Source organism: Natator depressus, chromosome 4 (genome assembly GCF_965152275.1).
Source record: "Natator depressus isolate rNatDep1 chromosome 4, rNatDep2.hap1, whole genome shotgun sequence".
NCBI classification, from domain to species: Eukaryota; Metazoa; Chordata; order Testudines; family Cheloniidae; genus Natator; species Natator depressus.
This window is the reverse complement of record NC_134237.1, coordinates 13,886,144-13,909,707: the sequence shown is the minus strand read 5'-3', so window position 1 is coordinate 13,909,707 and position 23,564 is coordinate 13,886,144. Positions and strand designations below refer to the sequence as shown.

At 45.6% G+C, this 23,564-nt stretch overlaps 1 protein-coding gene across 3 annotated transcripts in view; it reads left to right on the top strand.

The window, feature by feature from the left end:
* Positions 1-23,564, top strand: part of SCARB2 (scavenger receptor class B member 2) — a 38,479-nt gene that overhangs the window by 3,965 nt on the left and 10,950 nt on the right. For all 3 annotated transcript variants that reach the window (XM_074950448.1, XM_074950450.1, XM_074950449.1), the window contains exons 2-8: positions 1,767-1,924; positions 6,135-6,282; positions 13,438-13,626; positions 14,141-14,232; positions 18,453-18,572; positions 19,779-19,957; positions 22,382-22,500. In XM_074950448.1, the coding sequence (XP_074806549.1) occupies positions 1,767-1,924; positions 6,135-6,282; positions 13,438-13,626; positions 14,141-14,232; positions 18,453-18,572; positions 19,779-19,957; positions 22,382-22,500 (1,005 nt within the window). The remainder of the gene's footprint in view (positions 1-1,766; positions 1,925-6,134; positions 6,283-13,437; positions 13,627-14,140; positions 14,233-18,452; positions 18,573-19,778; positions 19,958-22,381; positions 22,501-23,564) is intronic.

Below are 23,564 nucleotides of genomic sequence, written 5' to 3'. Positions count from 1 at the left end.
ATATCGATTTATTTTCTCTTTTTATAGCACAGCTGCATCATTGTTGTAATGTCATTTTCAAAACAAAATGAGCACTTTGGGAATGAGACTTGTATATCCTGTTACTAGAGGACATGTAAAAAGGTGGCATTCTGACCTTGAGCCTGCAATTATAGATGAATTGCCGATGCAATAGTTAAGTGATTCTGCAATAACAGGGATTTATGGACATTCTTATATAAACTTCTATAGAATGCAAGATGAGCTGATAGCAGATGGATTTGTGTGCATTTTGTGTTAGGAAAATCTTTAATGGGGGTGGAAAAGGAACCCAGGCTCAGGCAGGGATTTTGCTAAAGCAGCTGTTAAGTCCTGGTCCACGTAAATGTGAGGACCTCCAGTAACTTGCAGGATTGGAGCCTGAGACTAAGTGCTCTTGCCAGTCTGACCTAAAATAAATTTCACATGCTGCAGAGTCAAAACGTCACCCCTTTGCTGGAATTGGGTTTATTAACAAAGAAATTAACAATAACACAAAGCTCAGTTTCTCTCCTAGTTTGAGTACTCCTAGGGTGCCTGCCTCAGGGCTGTTTGCCACAGACTCTACATCTTCCATCTCTAGATGTCCACTCCCACCTCCCCTATATTCACAGAGGCTAGAAATCCACTTGCCTGGGTGAATCAGCAGAACTCATTTAATTTAGCATTCCTTGGCAGGATCAACATCTCTTGGGGGGGTGTTCCATGTAAACACTGCCAGCCTGTTACAGGCCCTTCATCCTTTGTCCCTATTTTTACAAGTGCAATGCAGTCTTCAGAAATTGTTCCAAGTTAGAAAACTAAAGACAAAGGGTTTGAAAAATCCCAATGCAGCTAGCTGTTTCCGTTCCTGCTCCCCCGCCTCCTGCTCCCGGTTTCTATGAATTAGAGAACCCAGGACCCCAGGGTGCATACTGGTGGGATCCTGTCAGGTTAAATCTGGTCATTTATAACAGGATAAAGCTTAGAGCACGTCACTACCGTATAACTACATCTGACTTATAATAAGATGACTGTCAAAGATAAACCTCCTGCAGTTTATGTAGATTCTAAGTTGTATTTATATGTATACAGACAGTTACCTTCACCTCCGTGCAACACTCTATGCCCTACTTAAGCATAGTGGTCCCAATCCTGATCTTACTGAAGTTAATGCAACAAGGAATTTACAGTCTAAGCCCTTGATTTTCAGAGGGGCTCAGAAATGCCTAAGGGGTTTAGAAGTGTGGAGGGGTGCATTTCACCCAGAATTAATATAGGGACAGACTCTGATGCCCTGACTCTGGTTTAGTAGCATCTTACACTGGAAGAAACCACTTGTGAAGTAAGGCCCAGATCTTCAAAGTTATATAGGTGCCTGAATACCTTTGAAGATCCAGGCCTAAATGATGATTCATTGTGAGTAAGGGCATTGCTGTACCTCAGTAGCCGGTATTGGCTGGTATGGACATAGTTCATTGTGCTCTGGCTGGTAGGTCTACATGCCAGGGAATTTAAGACACAAACATTTGAGGGAAATAGAATGAGAATTTCTGGAGCTCTGGGCCCCGTCTTGCAAAGGCTAATGCACACATTTGATTTCAGTGGGGCTACTCGTGCTTAAAGTTAAGCCCATAGAGAAGTATTTGCAGGGCCTCATCAGCCTCAGTCCAAGGGCAACTCACGAGTCCGTTTCTTCTCTCTCATACAGTGAATCTTCACAGAATGCCCAGCAACCATGTGATTTCTTTTTTGTTGTTGTTGTGTAGGGAACAGTATTAAAGAATGGTACAGAAGCCTTTGACCTCTGGGAAGACCCTCCTCCACCAGTCTACATGCAGTTCTACTTTTTTAATGTGACCAATCCTCTAGAAGTGGTCAATGGAGATACCCCTTCTGTGGAAGAAATAGGGCCGTACACTTACAGGTAAGTCTATATCACTCACTGTATTTGCAAAAATAAAACTTGGGAGGGTTGGTTGGGGCAACCATGACAGGTTTTTTAGCAAAAAAACCCTGTTGATCTGTTATGTGCTGGAGAGTTTACTCAAGGGAGGAAGGATCTTTTAGTGACTAAGGCACTGGATTGGGACTTGGGAAACCTGGGTTCAGTTCGTCGCTCAGCTCCAGATTTCCTGTGTATGATTCCGGACAAGTCTCATAATCTACCTTGTGCGTCAGTTCCCATTTGTAAAATGGAGGTAGTACTGCCCTACCTCTCAGCAGGGTGTTGTGAGGAAAAAAATCTGTGCAAGGCAGTGAGATTTTCAGATATTATGGTGATGAGGGTCATATAAGTACCTATGATAGATAGAATGTGTCTTCACACTGGCTAGAGCAGTGGTTCCCAAAATTTTTCCATTGCACCCCCCTTACCCATAATGGAACCAGCCCTGCCCCCCGGATCTGCAGTCAGGAGCCGCAGCCAGGAACGGGTCTGGACCATGGTTGTGAGCCAGGGCCAGGAGTCAAGAGCTGAGGCCAAGGCTGGGGTCAGGGCCAGCGCAGAGCTGGAAGCAGAGTGGGGCTGCGTGGTGCTCCCTCTCTGCCCCCTGTGGAGGCTCTTCCAGGCCCCTCTGCACTCCCCTTAATGTTAGTCTGCCCCACAGTTTGGGGACCACTGGGTGAAAGGGAATCAGACCCCTAGTGTTTGACAGGATGCTAGAGAATTGAAGGGAGAGCCTGGTTTGTTCATGTTTCACAGCCATATTGGTCTATGCACACGCCTTTCCTACCCATGTTATTTCTCTCCCTCTGCCTTTCTCCTTCCCCACCTCAGCATCCTCGTTCCCTCACTGCCGTTCCTGCTATTCTCTCATCTTCCTTTCCCCTCCTGTAGTCTCTGCCTCTCCTCCCTTCTTATTTCGTCACAGTGGCCAATCTGGTTCCTTCCACATATTCTCCCTCCAGCCCTTCTGGCCTCCATCCCATGGCATTGGAAGCTTTGCTCATACAACACCCGTGCCGCTTGGAACCACTGCTGCAGCATCTGTGTGAAGTGTTCTGGCAGAGCGTGGCACTTACAACTAATCAGAGGGGCTCTCCTGTGTGTCAGACAGATAAACAGGGCTCCTAGTTTTTGTAGGCCCCTATGTGAAGTGACACAAGCAGAGTCCCCCACCTCATGGTACTCATGACACATCCCTGGGTGCCTCCTTCCTGTCATCCTTCTCAGGCTGTGATTCTTCCCCTCCCCCCCATACCCTTCCCCAACACACATTTGTGAGGCTGCACAAGTTAGAAAGCCAGCAGGTAGAAATGAGTGGAAACCTTCCGAGTGGGGAAAGGGTACTGCAAGAATTCAGTCTTTGCCAAGACCTACTGGCCCCAGAGTCAGTTGGGATGGAAGAAAGAGAATCAGGGATGGGGCTGTGGCTGGTGGATCACGTGTATGAATGTGGTGAAATGTAGCATGAATGGCTGGTGTGTAGATCCCTTGGCAAGAGCTCTCCCATGACATGTAATTTTGCAGTCAGTGTGCAGGAGGCGGGCTTGGTGGTGCAGGCTCAGTCTCAGTTACTTGTGTGTGACGTGAGTAAGCCAGGGCTGCATGTTTCAAAGGTCTGTGATTCTCTCTTTTGTTTGGTTTGCCCTATTTTGACTTGTCTGTACAGGACAGGGTCTGTCTGATACAGAAACACTGGAAGCTGAAGTTCTGTTTTCCAACAGATTGATTGACATTTCCAGGGCTGCAGGTTGCTGACAGCACCAGCTGTGTCACATAGGGGCCATTGTAGGCTGCTGCCCACTGGGAGGGAGGAGAAATATCAAGCTCCTTGCTCAGGCCACAAGCCAGCAAAGCACAGAAGTGCATGCTTATCTTAAACACATGAGTGCTTAAACCATGCTTAAAACGAAGTGTGTGTTTGTGTTTTGAGGGGGGCAGTGCAGGCTGGCTTGGTAGTGGACATACTCTGAAATTGGGTGGGGGGAGAACAGTGTTGTGACTGACATAAACAAGATTGGACAATACTAAAGGGCTATTTATAAACTCAGCATGCTGGACAGATGACGTAGCTTTAAACAAATCATGTTTTTGATCCACAGACTGTAAACCCAGTAAACACCGGGACAGTCAATAGGACTGTTGTAATTGCAGAGATGGGCATAAGCTGCAAAATTCAGATCTAGCTAGAGCCAAAAATCATATTAGTGCATGTCTCTCTAGTCACCTGAAGCCGTATTTACTGGTTTTACAGGATGGAGATCAAAAGACTAATTTATTGTAAAGCACAGTCTGCTCTTCTGTCCAAACTTGCTGAGCTCGGAAACGCTCTTTAATTTTGTCTGGTTGTGCCATATTGAAGATTTTCCTCTTTCATCTTTGAGACTCAACCCTTGGAACCCTAAGGGGTGAGTTTTATTTTCTCCTCCAAGCCTTTTAGGAGTGGGAGATTTCTCAGACTGATTATGGCATAGAAATTGGGAGCCCTCTCCAAGTGCTTCTGCCCCCTCCCCTCCAATTCAATTCCTGGCTTCCAGGGGTGATTATTCCCATTTGACTTTGTAACAGACTATCACGGAAGTGTTGCCATCCCAAAATGTTCCCCAATAGTGAGGATGCTGAAATGTGGTGGATCTGTCATTTATAAACATTTGGGGCAGAGGGAATGGCTGGTTTCTAACTGGAATATTTTCCATGGAACATAAGCATCTGTCTGAACAGCTTAGAGGTTGAACCAGTTTCTTGGGGGGGAAAAAAAAATTGAATGCAAATATAGCTGTCTGTCCATATGTGTGGATTAGAATGCTCTGAAGATTCTTGTATGCACTGTTCTTGTACCTGTATTGCTCCCAGGATACTGGAGAGACAAAGTGGGTGAGGTAATATCTTCTATTGGACCAACTTCTGTTGGTGAGAGAGACGAGCTTATACAGAGCTCTTCTTGACCTGAACAGGAGCTCTAAGTAAGCTTGAAAGCTGGTCTCTCTCCAACAAATGTTGGTCCAATAAAAATATGACCTCACCCACCTTATCTTTCTGAAGATTCTTGTGCAGTTGGCATAGAACATGGGAGTTGAAATGTATGAAATACAGCATTGATTATGTTTGCTCAGGAAGCAACCCTTGAAAAAGGCAGCATATGATCCTTGTAACTCAGGAGCTGGTGTGGAGTTAGTGAGATGTAACCAAATTCTTACACAGCTATAAAGAAATGCTGGCAAAGCATATAACCTGACATTTATATCTGTCTCTTGCTTTTGTTTTGGAACAGTTCTAGGCACAGTTAATTTGGAAATTGGGCGAGCCAGCTCTGCAGAACTTAGTATATATTTGTGAAATGGTGGCTGTTAAAGTTTGTACAAGGGTGGGGCATACACGTCGAAGTCATTGAAAACTGGAATTCTGATCAGATCAGCTGGCAGAATTCCACCCCTTATGCGTTAGGCTTGTTTATGAGCAATCCTGGGACATCTGCTGCTTGGGATGGTAAACAGTATTATAGAGGTGAAATCCTGGCCCCACTGAAGTCATTGGGGAAAAAATCCAGTGGACTTCAGTGGGGCCGGTGTTTCACCTGGCGTATTCAAGAACCTAGGGTGAAATTCATCCCTGTGCAGAGAGCAGCATAAGGCCTGTTCCACAGTCTTGTCTCACATAAACCCATAAGACCTGATCTAAAGTGCACTGACATCAATGGAAAGACTCCCCTGTTGGTGTCAATTGGCCTTGGATCCGGGCGATGAGGCTTAAGTGGGGCATACACCTTGCACTGGCCTTCTGCACAGGAGGAGTGAATTTTTCCCACAGTGAAGAGGCAAAACTATAGTTTTCAATCCGTATTTCATGTGCAGAACCTTAGATTGGACCTTTAAATCCTTTTGTGTTGTCTTGGGCTATAATCTTTCTTTTCCCATTGTCATTTATAAAGCAAAAAAGTAAACTTCACTAGACTGCATTAAGAACATTGGTGGGTGAACAGGATTTTAAAAAGTGCTCAGCATTGACCTAACTCTGCCCCTTTTGGATCCAAAGGTATCCAAACTTCAGTGAGAGCAGAGTTAGACCGGTGCTGAGTGCTTATGAAAATCCCACCCCTTCTCTTTATGCACTTAAAGCAGGAGTTCTGTAGCCATAATAAATATTATTTGTACCATTGCAAATTTCCTTAAGACCCAAATTTTCTGTCTCCCAGAGAGTACAGGCCAAGAGTGAATGTTCATATTTTGGACAATGGCACCAGAGTCTCTTCTGTGAACCCAAAGACCTATGTATTTGAACGAGAGAAGTCTATTGGAGACCCTGAAGTTGATCTGATCAGGACAGTAAATATTCCTGCAGTGGTGAGTTCTGTTGTATTTGTGGCTGGAATACTACTAACAAGTGGCTACTACTGACATATGGCTACAGCTTGTACTTATATGCATGGTATTTCTCATCTTCAAAGCGTGTTAATTGCCAACTCATTTCTTATGACAACTTCTTGGGATAGGTAAGAATTATCCCCATTAACGGACAGGGACTTGGCGACAGAGAGGTTAAAAGGCCATCAAGGCGGACCGTGTCAGAACAGAGATTGGAAATCGGGCATTTCTGGATCCCAACCCTGTGGTCAGACCACTGGACCATACCACTCTCAGTCCTTTCATAGGCTCTGTCTCATTTTAAAGGATGCATTACCCCATTTAAAAAAAAAAAAAAACTCCTCAGATACTTTTAAATGAACTGAGCCTGATTCTCCGTCACCCTACACTTTGTGTAGTCATGTCCACCAGTTCAAATACGTGTAAAATGATCGCAGATCACAGTAGTAGCGTTTTACACCCCCTTTGCACTGACATAATTGACTGCACAAAGTGCTGGGTAGCAGAATCGGGTCCACTATTTGATTCTGTTCTTCAGCTCTTGGCTATGCCCATAAAGGCAGGACTTGTACTAAAGAAATATGCAAAAGCCAGATACAGTGGTTAATATTTTAATGGTTTTTTGACTAAAATACAAAAATATTGTCTCTTGTCTTTGTGACAGATAGGGCAATTTCCTGTAATATCTTTGAAAGACCTTATTTTATTACGTGTATGTATAAATGTGGGCTGGGATTGTATATAAGTTGCCTCTCTGAGGAGGAGGTGTGGCAGATGCAAGACTTGGGAATACCAGAGATTACTGAAAATGTGCCAGACAAGTATGGACTTTGGGGACAATAAGTGTTAAGTGGATTTCCTGGGGAATCCATAGGAAGAAGTTAATGCAGATTCCCTGCTCCAGTTAGGCAAAACCACAGCCTTTTAAGCTGTGCCCTGAGCAGAGGGTCATTGTCTGCTGATTGCCTGTTATGGAAGGCCAAGATCAAAGGCCCAAGCTGTATAAAGAAGCGGCTGATCAGCCCTGTCTCAGTTGTAGTTCTGGATTTAAGACAAATGAACTTGTAGTCACGGGGAAAACCCAGATGTAGGTTTTGACCAGAGCTCTAGGTTGGATCAGGACCTCTGCTAAGCTTTTTAGCATGCATGTAGGTTCTTCTGTGGTCTTAATGTTTTGTCTGTAGTACTTTTACCTTAAGAATAAATGTGCTTGCTTAGAAGGAGCTGTGTGGTAACTTACAATACTCTGGTCATAGCCCTTGGAGAGAAAGCCAAGTGCAGGTGCTGGCCTGTTTAGGCAGTCTGGCTTGCTGGGGTATCACAGTGTAAGGTAGGGAGCTATGCAGCCTGGAAAACCCCACCAGGTTAAAGATGGAAACAAACCTCTAGAGACAGAATATGCAGAGAGCCTGAATTTATAATTTGTTGGTTACAACACTGCAAACATGTCAGTCCCAGGACATTAGAGAGACAAGGTGGGTGAAGTAATATCTTTTACTGGATCAACTTCTGTACACCTAGCGCTGTCTACACCAAGGATTAGGTCGGTGTAAGTGCATTGCTCAGGGGTGTGGATTTTTCACATCCCTGAGCTATGTAGTTATACTGACCTAATTTCCTAGTGTAGACCACGCCTAAGCTAAAAAGCATGTCTCTCACCAGCCGAAGTCAGTCCAATAAGAGATTACCTCACCCACCTTGTCTCTAATATCCTGGGACCAACATGGGTACAACAACACTACAAACAACAAATGATAAGTTGTGGCTCCCAGCTTGATTGGGCACCAGCTCCATCTTGTGGCTTTCTGCAGAGCCATATTCAAAGGTTTGTTTCAATCTTTAACCTGGTGGGCTGCGTTCTGAAGACAAGGCTGTGTTGCACACCTAGAACTGTTCAGTGTGCACATAAGGGGGTGCTCACTTGCAGCGTAGGTACCTGAACATGTAATGCGTGACAAATTTGTTAATGAAACAGTGTCATGGCTTGCTTCTCTTAGCTGAAACCAGCCATCACAGATCTTTGGGGTTCTCTCTAAAACAATTTATACTGTGTGAGTGTGCTATCCAATCCCTATTTTGTGCGGTCCTAGTGTGCATACTCAGGCAAAATGTCCTATTGACCTCAATAGTAGTTTTGCAAAGTCAAGCATTTTTTCAATGTCAGCTACTTAAGACAAAGGGTGCCGTCTCCCTGACCCACCTGCGATAGATTGAACAGAGTGGCATGCAATCTAAAAATAGCACTTTTAGACTAAACCATGCTACTAATAATCCCTCGTAACTCAATCACTTGTTTTTATTTTTTGTTCAGTTTGTGGTTAAGAAGCTGGGTAAAAGCAAATTACATAGGTGAGGGGTTGGCATAAAAAGTTTTTATTGTTAAAAATAAGATTTGAGGGTTTTGAAGTTTTCTCCTTGGTTTTTAATGTAAAAATTAATTATTTTATGTAGAAGCAGATCATTTCTCTAAAAAACCAAACAACCCTCAAGTGAGTTCCAGCTGGACTTTCAGCTCATGTGCCAGAATGTAACTTCATTAGGTTAGACACTAATTCACAATACAGGGAACTTGGGTGACTGCTAGCAGCAGAAGCTCAGGCAGCAGTATTGTTGTGGTGGAGTTGGATGCTCAATGATTAGGGCCCTACCAAATTCACAGTCCATTATGGTCAATTTCACGGCCATAGGATTTGAAAATTGGTAGATTTCATGTTTTCAGATGTTTAAATCTGAAATTTCGCAGTGTTGTAACTATGGGGGTCCGACCCAAAAGAGGATTGTGGGCAGGTCGCAAACTTGTAGGGGGTTCATGGGATTGCCACCCTTGCTTCTGTGCTGCTTGCAGAGCTGGATTTGGAAGGCAGCAACCGCAGAACTTCCTGCAGCCTCAGGAGGTTCCTGGAGTTGGAGGAGAGGTCTGATCTCCCTTCCCCCTGAGCAGCTGTGCAGGGGATGGACAAGTCCTATGCTTCCCCAGCTGGGGCACTCCCAGCAACGCAGGGAAGATCGGACCCAGCTCCACAAGTCTCCTCCAGCTGCAGGAACCTCTGAGGCTGCTGCTCAGTCCCAGAGCATCCTGCAGCAGACGGAGGTGGGTCTGGTCTCTTCTTCCCCCACCGAGCATCTGTACAGGGGATGGATAGTCCTGTCCCTCCCAGCCCAGCCGGAGCTAGGACGCTGAGATGCTCCTAGGAACAAGGACATCGGATTTTATGGGGAAGGGCTTATTTCACGGTCTGTGACACGTTTTTCAGTGCCATGAAATTGGTAGGGCCCTATCAATGATCATCTGAAGGCACTGATACATCAGTGTAAAACATACTGCCGCAGAGCTTCAGTGTAGACACTCATCACAGCGACAGGCGGGGTTCTCCCATTGCTGTAGTTAACCCACCTCCCTGAGAGGCAGTAGCTAGGTCGGCGGAAGAATTCTTCTATCAACCTAGAGATGTCTACCCGGGGGGTTAGGCTGGCTTAACTACCTCACTCAAGGGTGTGGACTTTTTCATAACTTTTGACATAACTTTTCAGTGTTGACCAGCCCAGAGCCTTTCGTTTAGAAGCTGGCTATCTGATGGCCAGCACTGAATATCTGAGCTACTGGCTAGTGAGTGGTACAACATTATTTGCCAACTGCACAAGTAAGAGTGCAGCTCATCATGTGGTGAAACGTCTTAAAATTCGGGCTTGGGAGGAGTTTAACTCTAAGAATGAGAAATTGCATTGTTGTGGAGTATTTTTAGCCATAAAAAGTAGTCTCTCATAACATTGAATGTGCAGTGTTGTAGCTGTGTTGGTCCCAGGATATTAGAGAGACAAGATGGGTGAAGTGATATTTTTTTATTGGACCAATTTCTGTTGGTGAAAAAGGCAAGCTTCCTACGGTCCACAGCACCAAACCAGAAGTGCTCTGTGTAAGGTCAAAAGCTTGCCTCTCTCACCAACAGAAGTTGGTCCAATAGAAAAATATTACCTCACCCACCTTGTCTCTCTAATAACTTTGAATAATAGTTGCAAAGAGAAATAAAATGACAGGTTTATTACTATTTCTAACACTCAGCATTGCAGTCTGAGTCTGACCTGCAAACCCACTGCAGTAATCTCATTGACTTCGATCATGTGGGACACTCACTTCGTTTTGCAGCTGTATCAAGCATGGTAGAAGTAGGTTCTTGTATGCCTGGCTACATAACTGTGGTCTAATGAAGGCTCTGTAAAAAGTTAATTTAATCTGTGGTTGCAACCAATGCAATTGTTTCCCCTGTGTCTCCTTGCTACCACATGAGTGTTTTTAAACATTACCTCTTCTTAATGCTATCGGCTATGACAGATTGCCAGAAGTAATACTGCAAAGACTATAGCTAAGCTTGGAGGAAGGATAAGTATTTTATTGGCAAAGTGTCAATTTACCATACTCACACAAGCCAGCTTAAAAGGACTGCTGCTTATTGAGCATCCCCTCCCGACCAGGAGTGTCTGGAGGCTCCCCGCCTCTGGCTTTTTTTTTTCTCTTCCGGGTTCTCTGTGTATGTGGAAGAGAGCTTCTTCACCTGGGTCGAGGGACTTGCTTTAGAAGGGCATGTCCTAATGCTCTAAAATTAGCTGTGTTACAGCACTGGGAGGCTCGCTTCCGCAGGCTGTCTAGACCAGGGGTGGGCAAACTTTTTGGCCCTGAGGGCCACATCTGGGTTTGGAAATTGTATGGCAGGCCATGAATGCTCACAAAATTGGGAGTTGGCGTGTGGGAGGGGGTGAGGGCTCCAGCTGGGGGTGTGGGCTTTAGGGTGGGGCCAGAAATGAGGAGTTCAGGGTGCTCCGGGTTGGGACCGAAGGGTTCAGAGGGGGATCAGGGCTGGGGCAGGGGTTTGGGGCGTGGGAGAGGGTCAGGGGTTCAGGATCCAGGCAGCGCTTACCTCAAGCAGCAGAGGCTCGGCCAGGTGGCTCTGCGTGCTGGCCTATCCGCAGGCGTCGCCCCTGCAACTCCCATTGGCTGCCGTTCCCGGCCAATGGGAGCTGCGGGGGCAGGGCTTGGGGCGGGGGCAGCGTGCCCCTACGGGTAGGAGCCGGAGGGGGGACATGCTGCTGCTTCCGGGAGCTGTGTGGAGTGGGGCAAGACCCTGACCCCGCTCCCCGGCTGGAGCTCGAGGGCCAGATTAAAATGTCTGGAGGACTGGATGCAGCCCCCGGGCTGTAGTTTGCCCACCCCTGATCTAGACATACCCTTTAAGAACTCAGAGGCTTTCTGTGGTTAACAGTACCCCTGCCTGGGGGTAGCTTAATACCAGAACTAGTTTACAACAACCCAGAGTCCCAAACTAAAGCGCATACCAACAACACTAAGAAAAAGTCCATACTTAGCTCTGGCATTTTCTCTCACCCCTCAAGGCTCTTCTGTCCGAGTCTGATCTCCTAGCTCTCCCTCACTGGGGCTCTGACTTCCAGTCCCAAACAGTCAGGGTTTCCAGCTCCCTCACCCAACAGCCCTGCCATACCTCAGCCTCCTGCACACTGGGCTTTACTCTCCAAGTTCCCTGGTGTCATGATCCTGCAGGAGCCTTTTTTCCCCTGCAGCGTCTGACATTGCGACAGCTCTTTGGGCTTCCCCTTTTACTTTATAGGGAATTGCCCTATTCCCCTCAGTGGGACTCATTCCATAATCAGGGTTGGCTTAGCCCTATGCTCTCCAGATCGTGGGGCAAGCCACCCTCTTACCCCAACAAAAACTATTTCCATCGATAATAATCAAAATGTACAGCTAGGCAAAGTAAGGAAAACGCTGCGTGAGAACATATTGGAGTTTGATTTGAGGATCTTTACGATGTGCATTTTGACATGCGATGTAAAGCTTTAACTTTTAGAATCTCAGTGCCTGCTGTCATTCAGTAGTTATGGTCTGATCATGCTCACAAGTTCCCACAGCTGTGAAAATTTAAATTGATAAAAATTGAAGAAAATGCTTGAAAATAACCACTGACGTTATCTGTCAAAATGATTAAAATAAAAATCAAATTCTGCCAAGCCTAACTCTAGCCCAGTCCACACAGGGGTCGTTCCTGTTAGTGCATTTAAATGCAGCTCTTGCAAGCATGGTTTCTCTGACCTGGATGAACTAAGGTTTCTTTTTCTGAGGACAATGGTACAAAAACCCTATTGTGGACTACCTAGGGAAGTAGTTTCTTGTGCTGTTTGACTAACACTGTTCCGTGAAAAGAATCCCTGCCCACACCTGTCTGGGAAATCAGGGTAGAAACTCGCTGGGAACAACCAGGTTTCCATTCTGTTGTTGATAGCATGATTTTGATGCCATAAGTAATCATTAGCCCTGCCATGAGTGCAGAGGACTGGACTAGATGACTTCTCGAGGTCCCTTCCAGTTCTGTGAGTATTTGATTTGTACCAATCTGTTATGTCAGTTTTGCTCTTTTTTTCACCTATCTGTTTAACTTCACTTCTTCTGTTGAGCTGTAGAAAGTGCAATGTACCACAGGTTACAGGGAAAATAAATTCCATTCCGTTCAGCATGTGCTGTCTTCACGGAGTAGGTGATGCAGCCAGTCCATGCATTTTGGAGAAGCGGCCACCTTTTTAGCATTCAGTCAGCACTTGGGTTCACAACTCTGAGCCACATCTTTTTTTAAACTAAATTTCAAACTCTTCTCTGGGTAACAGGCTTCTGTGCTTCAGCAAACCCCCTCTGTTTAGCAAAACGTTTTTGTATGTACTTTGGTTTAATGCCTCAGAGCCACAACGTCTTGAAACGTAAAATTCAGTCACTCAGGCCAATAGGTTACTGGGCTTAAGGACCATCTCGATTCAGCAAATCACTTACACACATGTTTAACTTGATGTACATTCTTAAGGAGATGCTTTAACTTAATGGAATGAAACTTAAGTGCTTTACTGAATAGGGATGGATTTAAGCAAGTGTTTAAATGTTTAGCTGAATTGGGGCCTGTGAAAGCAGATATTGATATGAACATATCAAAAGAATCCCAGTGACCAGTAAATTACCTGTTAAGTCATAAGGTTGAAAATATGCTTCATGCCTGTACCCTGTTCTGATGCTTATGTGTATATAAGTACATTTTATTTTAATACTGTATCAACTTGTTCTTGATTCCTCTCTCATATCAGACTGCAATGGAATGGACCAAATCAACTTCTCTACGGCTACCCACAGAGATTCTCCTAATATTATACCAAGAAAACTTGTTTATGACACACACTGTCCACGAATTACTGTGGGGCTACAAAGACAAACTTTTGTCAACCCTTCATATGCTTCATCCTAAGATTGATTCAGAGTTTGGCTTATTTAATAAGGTAACTTGTCGAGATTGCAGAGTTTCCTTAGTCAGATGTGGACCGTATCACTGTTGCTCATGCCTTACTCCCCCATAACACACTGTTTGTGGGACTAGCCTTGAAAACCACTGGGAAAATTCAGCTGAGACAGAATGTGGCTGCCCACTTACTTAATAGCATTTCATTGCAGAAAATATCATAATATAAATATCTGGGCCCTAGAGAGACTGTATTGGCTGCCAGTTTGTTTCTGGTTGCAATTCAGGGTGTTGCTTCAGTCTCTAAAGTTCTTTATGGCTTGGGCCATAGATATCTTGGATACCCCTTCTCTCTCTCCTTGAAATCATCTGGAATACTTAGGTTGATGGTCCCTCTCTGTCAACAGTTAGCTTGCAGCCCCCAGCAGAGTCCAACGCATGGTAACAGGGTGACACAACAGTAGACACCTTCCACCCTCTTCTAGTGCATCAGCCAGCTGCCCTAGGGAGCGACTGGCCCCGCACTGTGCAGACGAACTCTTCTGTGTTTCTAGATGAATGGAACGGATGACGGTGAATATGTTGTTCTCAGTGGGAAAATGAACTACCGTAACTTCTCGAAGATCGTGGAGTGGAGAGGAAAAGAGTAAGTTGTTGAACCGGACGGTGTGAAACATCTCCCTTCCTTTGAGACCTTTCAGTCAGCAGAGACAACGCCTTTCATTTCTGACATTTTTACAGAGAAGCCAGTTTAGTGGCAAGCTCTCTACTCACCACAAATCCCACAGCAAGTTCGCTTTTGCCTGCAGAGGACAGAGGCAGGCAGAATGTGCTGAGGGAGCAAAACACCTTTACATGGGTGCCGCATCCACTCCCTCCACCATTGCCCACAGGCCACCAGCTAGTGCCAGAATGAGGCTGGGTTGTGGCCATGCCCCCACACAGACATATTGCACCCTCTTTGAGGGATGTCATTACTGCTGGCATTTCAGATGCTACAGGGATGGAAGCAGTATAAGTACCTAGGTGGATAGATGGGGAGAGGGAGAAACACTCCCACAACTTGCAATTGCTCAGGAGAATCCCCAGGATTTTACTAGCTGCCTGCATGAGCAAACCCACACCCTGGGCAGCCAGAAGTGGGAGGGGTGGATGTTGGAGCCGATACAGTTTTAGTGAGTGTAACTTCTCAGCAAACAAGGCTGTTTCTATCACAAAAGGAGAGTTTAACAACTTGACCAAGTCCATTCTGTCTGGGCATTTGTCTTCCCTGGGAGAAAGGTGAGTTTTTAAACATGTGTTAAGCTGTCCTGTGTTCAGCTAGCTCATGTTACAGTCCTAGTAAAGAGGGAGAAGTTGTAGTTTTAACCAGTGTTATATGGCCAAGGTACATAGGTTAAAACTGCAATTGCCTCATCGTCACTAGGATTGTAGCAGGGGTTAGTTAAACAAATCATCTTAGGATATGTCTTCACTGTGCAAAATGGTCTGTTTGTCCGTTGGTGCGGTTGTTGTAAAAGCCTAGTGGAGACAGGGCTCTATAGTTTTGACTGTGATGTAGCTAGGCCAGGTCAACTGCAGGTGGGGTCCCCCCAAGGGCTTTCTTACTTGGTTAGCATGCATGGGTTTAGTTTGTGATTCTTTTGGCTTGATGTCAAAACTCCTACTGAAAAACTGGGGACTATAACTACAAACTCCATATAGGAACGGACGTATTTCTCTGCATACTGATTTTACAGAATCAGCTTGAACTTTAAAACTGTTGCCAATTAACTGCTACATCATATTCACTGAGCATTTAGCAGTATTGTAGGCTATTACTTAGTTTTCCCTTTGATTTTATTACGTATACAATAAATATTAAGGGTGGTGGAGCTTGCATTAATGCATTGAAGCTGAAGATTTGCTCCATGTGTTTCCTGCTAGTCAACATCCATCCGTGTACTCTTGCAGATTTCTATAATACAAATGACATTTATCTTTATTTGGAGTAAACATACTTGGATCCTGCTTCCATTTGCTGTTTCCCTCTCTTAAATTTTCTTGTTAGTTGCTGTTTTCTGGTGGCTTTCACGCAAAGGGGTAGATTAAGAATTTAAGGACAGCCATATTGAGTCAGACCAAAGGTCCATCAAACCCAGTATCCTGTCCTCTGACAGCAGCCAATGGCAGGTGCCCCAAAGGGAATGAACAGACAGGTTATCATCAAGTGATCCATGCCCTGTCACCCAATCCCAGCTTCTGGCAAACAGAGGGTAGGGACACCATTCCTGACCATCCTGGCTAATAGCCATTGATGGACCTATCCTCCATGAATCTATCTAGCTCTCTTTTGAACCCATTATAGTACTGGCCTTCACAACACCCTTTGGCAAGGAGTTCCAGAGGTTGACAGTGTGTTGCATGAAAAAATACTTTCTTGTTTGTTTTTTAAACCTGCTACCTATTAATTTCATTTGATGGTTCCTTGTTCTTGTATTATGAGAGAGTAAATAAACACTTCCTTATTTACTTTCTCTATACCACTCATGATTTTATAGACCTCTATCATATCCCCCTTTAGTCACCTCTTTTCCAAGTTGAAAAGTCCCAGTCTAATTAATCTCTCCTCATACAGAAGCCATTCTATACCCCTAATCCTTTTTGTTGCCCTTTTCTGAACCTTTTCCAATTCCAAGATATCTTTTTTGAGATGGAGCAACCACATCTGCACACAGTATTCAAGGTGTGGGTGTACCATGGATTTATATAGAGGCAATATGATATTTTCTCTCATTATCTATCCCTTTCTTAATGATTCCCAACATTCTGTTCACTTTTTTGACTGTCGCTGCACATTGTGGATAGTTCTCTGAAATATCCACTCAATGACTCCAAGATCTTTCTTGAGTGGTAACAGCTAATTTAGACCCCATCATTGTATGTGTATAGTTAGGATTATGTTTTCCAATGTGTGTTACTTTGCATTTATCAACATTAAATTTCATATGCTATTTTGTTGCTCAGTCACCCAGATTGTGACTTTGGATACAGTAGTTAGCAAGGGGTGGTGCATAAAACTGCCCCACCCAGGAGACATTGCGTCTCCGATGAGTCAGTCATCCCCTGCTTCCTTGCTCCTGGGGATAGCTCCCCACACCCTGCAGTTGGTCAGCTACTCTGGGTATCAAGTAGTGGGGTGGAGCCTCTAATGCAAGGCTTGGACCATTCCGCACTGTTCCCAGCAAGTAGCCTTGCCTACTCCTCTGCATCCAGACCCAAGGTTTGGGGAGCGTGTTGTTGGCACCAGGGGGCTACAACCCCTGAATGGATCTTTAATGGCTCCCAGTGGAGCAGATTACTGTCATACCAATTAAAAAGGTCCACAGTAATTATCTTGCATTCACAACAGTTTATTTGAGAGAGAATTACACAAGCGGTAAAGGGTTACATTTAAGTACATAACTCCTATGTTAGACATTAAAGAACTATACAGTAAGAGCTATACATTCCTCTTAGCGAGCCTCTTTCACAAACATACCCAAACAGGCCCTGTGCTAGTCTCACACAGTTCCTGCTTGGCAAACAGAGGTGGTGGTGGTTACCAATTCTATGGATGACATCTTCCCTCCAGGTCTGGTCTCCTCAGCCCTGTAGTCTGTCTCGGATTCCCTCAAGGCCAGGCCTCGGCTGCCTGGAAACACCTCTGGTCACAGTCCTACTTGAGCCCACGGAGCAGAGTTTTGGCTACTCGGTCTAGCAGCTTCTTCAAGCGTCAGTTAAGGAATTCCCCAACAGTAATTTAATTTGTTTGATTTTTATAGCCTTTCCTCAAAGGGGTCACGTGTCTTAAAAGCGTGCCCAGTGGGCGTGTGGTTACTAATTTCTACCTGGTTAGTACTTTCGGAGGAGACTGCAGAGCCATGCCAGCTGAACGTTACCCCATATTCACTCCCCTATCAATCATTCACTTCAGCCCCCTGCGTGATGTCCTCCAACAGGGTCGAGATGCCCCGGTCAGCCCGTGCTCCATTCAGGACATTCTACACATGTTGTTTGCTTTCAAGTGGACATATTTGCTGACCCAAAGATCAGTATTGATCCTACACGCAGCATGGAGCCAGTTTCACCTCTGGCATCTGCCTGATGCTAAGAGAAGGATTCTGCTCCCAGAATCCTCTTTTGAAGTTCACTCATGTCAAGCCATGTTCTCACACCATTCATTCAGTATGGCTATACCAATTGGGCACCATCCCAACACCTGTCTAGAGGCAGAAGGGGGTTCGAACACACTTGCTTGACATGTGGTCTGGCTCATAAACAAGCCCAAAGTGAATAACCCAAAACGCTGTGCTGCTAATTAAAATGTTTGCCAGCAACTTTTTGCTTGGGAGCCAGATTCTCAGTTACACTACGGCCCCAATGTAAAGGGGATGTAATTGAAATTTATGTGCATTTTCAGCCCCCTATACACTGCCAGAGCTATTTCCATTGCGCTATGGGTAGGTCTGCACTGCAATCAGACGTCTGATTAAAGCACAGGTAGACACAGTTGCACTAGCTTTAATCTAGCTAGCACAGCTAAAAATAGCAGTGAAGTCACAATGGCATAGACCCCAGTCTGGGTTGTACAAGTCCACCCAGAAACCTGGGTGTGTGTTCACATTCCTAGCCTGCGCTGAAGCCTGTGCCACCGTGTCTTCAGTGCTATAGCCATGCACCGTTACCCAGCTACAGTCACACCTCTGACTGCAGTGTAGACATACTTTTGGTGTGAATGAGAGTCAGGACGTCAGTCCTTCCCACACCAACCAAGCGGTATTAACTCACCATTGCTCAATAATTCTTTGGTTCTTTTGTTCCCTCTCTCTGCTTCTTTTACTGCAGGTCACTTAACTGGTGGACTACAGAGTCATGTAATATGATCAATGGGACAGATGGAAGTGCTTTCCACCCATTGATAAGCACAGATGAAACAATTTATGTTTTTTCTTCTGATTTCTGCAGGTAAGGAGAATAGTTCCAAACGTAACATATCAAACTGTTCACACTGGATCCTTCTGAGATTTCAAATCTTTTTCCCTAATGTTATGTTTTACAAGCTCTATTCCTTAAGTACATTTGTCCTTTATTAGGTTTCAGAGTAGCAGCCACGTTAGTCTGTATTCGCAAAAAGAAAAGGAGTACTTGTGGCACCTTAGAGACTAACCAATTTATTTGAGCTGAAGTGAGCTGTAGCTCACGAAAGCTTATGCTCAGATAAATTGGTTAGTCTCTAAGGTGCCAAAAGTACTCCTTTTCTTTTTGTCCTTTATTAATTCACTCAACAAGTAGGAGTGAGTTAACCCCTAAAAACCAAGTCACATCTGGTTAAAAATGAACTATTTGTGACAAAAGTAAAATGAAAATTTGAGTTAAATCCTGAAATATTTGCTGAATTCCCTCCCTCAGCAGGATGAGAGGAGACAGCACAAGCATGCTAAACAGACCTTATTTGAAACGTCTTTCCCTCTGTGAAATCCTCTCGCGCTTCCTAGTTTAGTAAAGACATTCCAGAATGCATCATTCCATGACATCACTTCCACCATGAGACACATGCGCACATACACAAGTAATGGGATATGGAAGAGCCTGGGATTTTTTCTCTTGTCATTCTACCTAGTATCCTCCTTCCTCCTAGGTTTCTCTGCCATTTGAAAACAAAATTGACATGCCATTTTCTTTTTAAATCAGGAAAATAACCCCCATTAGATGAATCCAGGCAATGTTGGGGGTTCAAGAATTGCCCTCTTTGGGGCCTGCTGGTACTGTCTCCCCCATCCATTCTTTTCATTGTCACTTTTGTGGTTGTGAGATCTGTGGCTTAAACAGCTGCAGCACCACTGAAATCTTATGGCTGAAAAGATAATCCTGAGGACTTGAGAAACCCTTCTGAGGCCAGGCATCTGTGCCCCAGACCTCTTCTTTAAAAAAAAAAAAAAAAAAAAAAAGCTCACCCTTTTCATGTAACACCACAAGAAGGCGTATAGGACCTGATCCAGAGCTCATTGAAATTAGTGGAAAAGCTTCTGTTGATTTCAGTGGGCTTTGGAGCAGGCCTGTAGCTTACTGTAAATCCAAATGGGCATGCAGATGCCACTTTGAAGACTGTACAGCATAGGCTAGTAAGTCCTTGTGTCTATAAATTCAGATTCTTGCTTTTCTTCCCCACAGATCTCTGTATATAACTTTTGATAGCTTTGTGAGTGTGTCTGGAATCCCTGCCTATCGGTTTGTGCCCCCTGAAAAGGTCTTTGCCAATACGTCAGTGAACCCGGACAATGCGGGATTCTGTGTGCCAGCAGGAAACTGCCACGGCTCAGGGGTCCTGAACGTCAGCATCTGCAAGCAAGGTATGTATCCAGGGAGTGTGGGAAATACTTCTGGGGCAGCACATTTTAACGTTTAACTGAACCACGTTGGGGCAATTGGCTCGATCCTGTGGGGTACTGAGCACTCTCAATTCTACATGAAGTCATGGGGAGCTGAGAGAGTCCAGCATCTTGCCAAATCAAGCCCAGTATCACCTGTTATTATTAAAAGGCTACAGGAGTGAAGAAAACAGATCTGAAATAGCATTCCTGAAAGATGTCATCTGCTCAAGCTCTAGTTTTACATCATATGAAGACTGGAGTCAGAAGCACATCCTAGGAGTGGGACTGTAAAGTTAAAAGCAATCACAGCCAGCCATGCTCTACGCAACACAGTCACGCCTTAGTAGGCAAAATTCACTACTGGGGCCTATACATCACATGACCCTGGTGCATAGGCCTCATGCTGGCTGGCTGTACTGGGTGAATTTCCCCTCCATGAAGATGGGGCACCTCTGCCCAGGTGACCCCTTATGGCCTCAAGGCAGCCCTGCCAGCAGCTCCTCTCCTCCGGTTCCCCTTTTGGTTCCTCAGTAAACTCAAAGAGGCTTTTACAAATCCAACAGCTTTCCTCAGGGTCTGGTTTATTAACTTACATTTCAAAAACTGAACACAAGAGCCTTGCCTCCACCATTAAACTGGGCACAGCCCCAAACTCCTCTGGTGTTCAGGGTCTTCCCTGCTTTGGCAAGCTACTCCCAGCCCTTCCTAGCTGGAGCTGAGCCTTTCAGGCTCCGGCTTCCAGGCCCCAACCTTTCTCCCAGTTAGGGGCTCCTGCATTATTAACTTCACAACACATTCAAAATATAGTTTTCAAGTCTGTCCATTCTCCCAGGCCGTTCCTTGCCTGTTGCCTCACTCATCCAGCTTCAGTTTCTCTGCTAGAGCCGAGTTGCTCCCAGCCACTTCTGTTCTCCTTGAGAACACCTGCTGCAGGGCCAGGTGTTTCCTGCTCAGGTATGCCTCCTTACTAATCAGGGTGGACTGGCCTAGGGCAAGTTCTGCTTTGGTAAATGTCACTTCCCCAGTCAGCGTGTGAAAGTTGTGTTCTGTGCTGTCTTCAGTGCTTCATTGGCATGACATTTGTAATCACACCTCTTTAGAACGTCCTTAGACCCAGTCGGTGTTGGGAATACAATAGTCCTAGTAGAATCGCTTTTAATCAGTGCAATGAAAGTGCTCATGTACTTAAAGTTACACAGGTGCCTAAGTGGCCAGACTGTAACATGAGCGACACCTCAGAAGTGCAGTGTGCTCACAGCATGTATGACACGAAGGGCTAGATCAGGGGTGGCCAACCTGAGCCTGAGAAGGAGCCAGAATTTACCAATGTACATTGCCAAGGAGCCACCGTAATATGTTCCCCAGCAGCCGCCCATCCGCTAACACCTCCTGCCCACTGGCAGCCTCGCCAATCAGCACCTCCCCCTCCCTCTCCACACCTCCTGCCCGCCTCAGTCAGCTGTTTTGCAGTGCGCAGGAGGCTCTGGTGGGGATGGGGGAGGAGCAAGGGCATGGCAGGCTCGGGGGAAGGGGTGGAGTGGTGGCAGGACCTGGGGCAGAGCAGGGGGTTGAGCAGTGAGCACCCCCCAGCACACTGGAAAGTTGGCGCCTGTAGCTCCAGGCCCAGAGTCAGCAGCTATGCAAGGAGCCGCATATTAACCTCTGAAGAGCCTCATGCAGCTCCGGAGCCACAAGTTGGCCACCCCTGGGCTAAATCCTCAGCTAGTGTCAATTAGCGTAACTCTTTTGGCTTCAATGGGACTACCTGCGTATCCAAGTGCTTTGCTGGATGAGGGCCTAACCCTCGGAAGAGAATCAAACTACATGTGATAGATGTTAGTCACATTGCTTAATGCCCTGCTGGAAGGTACTTGATGGCTGAAGTGATGAGTGTAAGAACCTAGATAGTATGCACCAGAACTAGGTTGGAATCTGTTTGTTTGGACCACAAGACTAATAAATAACAATACCCAGCTCTTACATAGCACTTTGCATCAGTGGATCTCTTAGCACTTCACAAGGAGCTTGTACATTAACCCCATTTTATATATGGGGAACTGGGGCAGGGAGAGATGAAGTGATTTGCCCAAGCTCAGCCAGCAGGGCCAGAAATAGAACCAAGGTCTCCTGAGTCCCAGTTCAGTGCCTTATCTACCATGCCATGTTGCCTTCTGTAAAGTGCTTCCAGTGAAGTGAATGGGCCCCAGAAGAAACCAGTTTTCTTCAGTTATTTATTACTGGATTCTGGGAATTTGTTAGCGGTGATGTTGTATTGAAAGTTGTTTCATGGTGTGTGCGCGGTATCTTATTTCTGTTGCTAGCCACACTGATAGGCTGGCTGGGTGGGGATCTGATGCATTGTTCTCTTTAGAAAATAGTGACTTCGCTGTTTTAAAATTCCAGGGGTCCCCATCCTTTTATCAGCCCCACATTTTTACCAAGCAGATGAGCAGTATATTAAGGACATACAGGGCATGCATCCCAGGAAGGAGGATCATGAAACATTTCTGGATATCAATCCTGTAAGTATGTGCTTCCCTTTGAAATGACTTGCAGGGAATCTGATTCTCCCTCCACTAGATAAAGTGAATAAATGAAGGCAGCCACCTCCGGGTAGCAATCAGCCCCACAGTGAAATGGGGGCATCACACAATACCAGACCCCGGAGAGAGACAACCAAGCTCTACGCAGAAAAGCGATACAAGAGCCTCGGTATTGATCTGTGCACTTAGAGTGTTGCTTTTGTAGAGCCAAGACTTCACCAAAGATATGGGCTTGTAGAATACACTTCCAAGGCAGGGAAGGAAGGAAGATGCTAAGGCCTGAGCCAGCTCCCATTGACTCAGAATGAGTCCTTAAACCTTATTCCCTTAAGCATCCAGTTTATATGTGATGTCATGAATGTGATGGCTTAGATAATGGCAGGCCAGAGGGTTTCACAGTGTTTATTCTGGCTTCTTCCCTGGTCTGGCAATCTCCTCTCTAAACCCTGTTCACTAGCCCTCTCCACCTCCTCAGCAGTAGCCTGGTTCATATGATGAACCCCAAGACTGACCTTCCTCCAGAGAAGGAAGGCAGGGAGACACCCCGCCAGCAAGACCTCTTCAGAAAGGCACTTCCCACTCCAAGCCCCAGCCTCTGTTCCAAATTCCACAGCTCTCAGTACTAGAAAGGATCAGTTTGCTGCTAGCGATATCTCAAGCTTTCCCACCAACCCACCCACGCTAGGCAGCCTCCTCAAGGACAGGTTTTGACAAGAAGTTTTCCCTTTGTGTGGGACAGGATTTCTTTTTGCCCGAGAAGGGTGGAGATCGTTTCCATGCAGCTGGTGTTTTCCATCATAGCCACTCGATAGCATTCCAAGAAAACCCCTCCTTCACTTGGCTCTCTTCCTTCTCACTTCCTGGCTCATAGAGTGACGAGCAGTCCGCGGGCTCCAGCTTTTGTCTCACGTTCACCAAAGCCATCGCCCAGTTTCCCCTGAGAAAGTGAAATCTTCTCTGTCTACTTCAGGGCCAAAAAATCAGGAGACTGGAGACCAATCTTGTGCCTCAAGAGGCTAAATCCATTCAGACTGCCCCAAAAG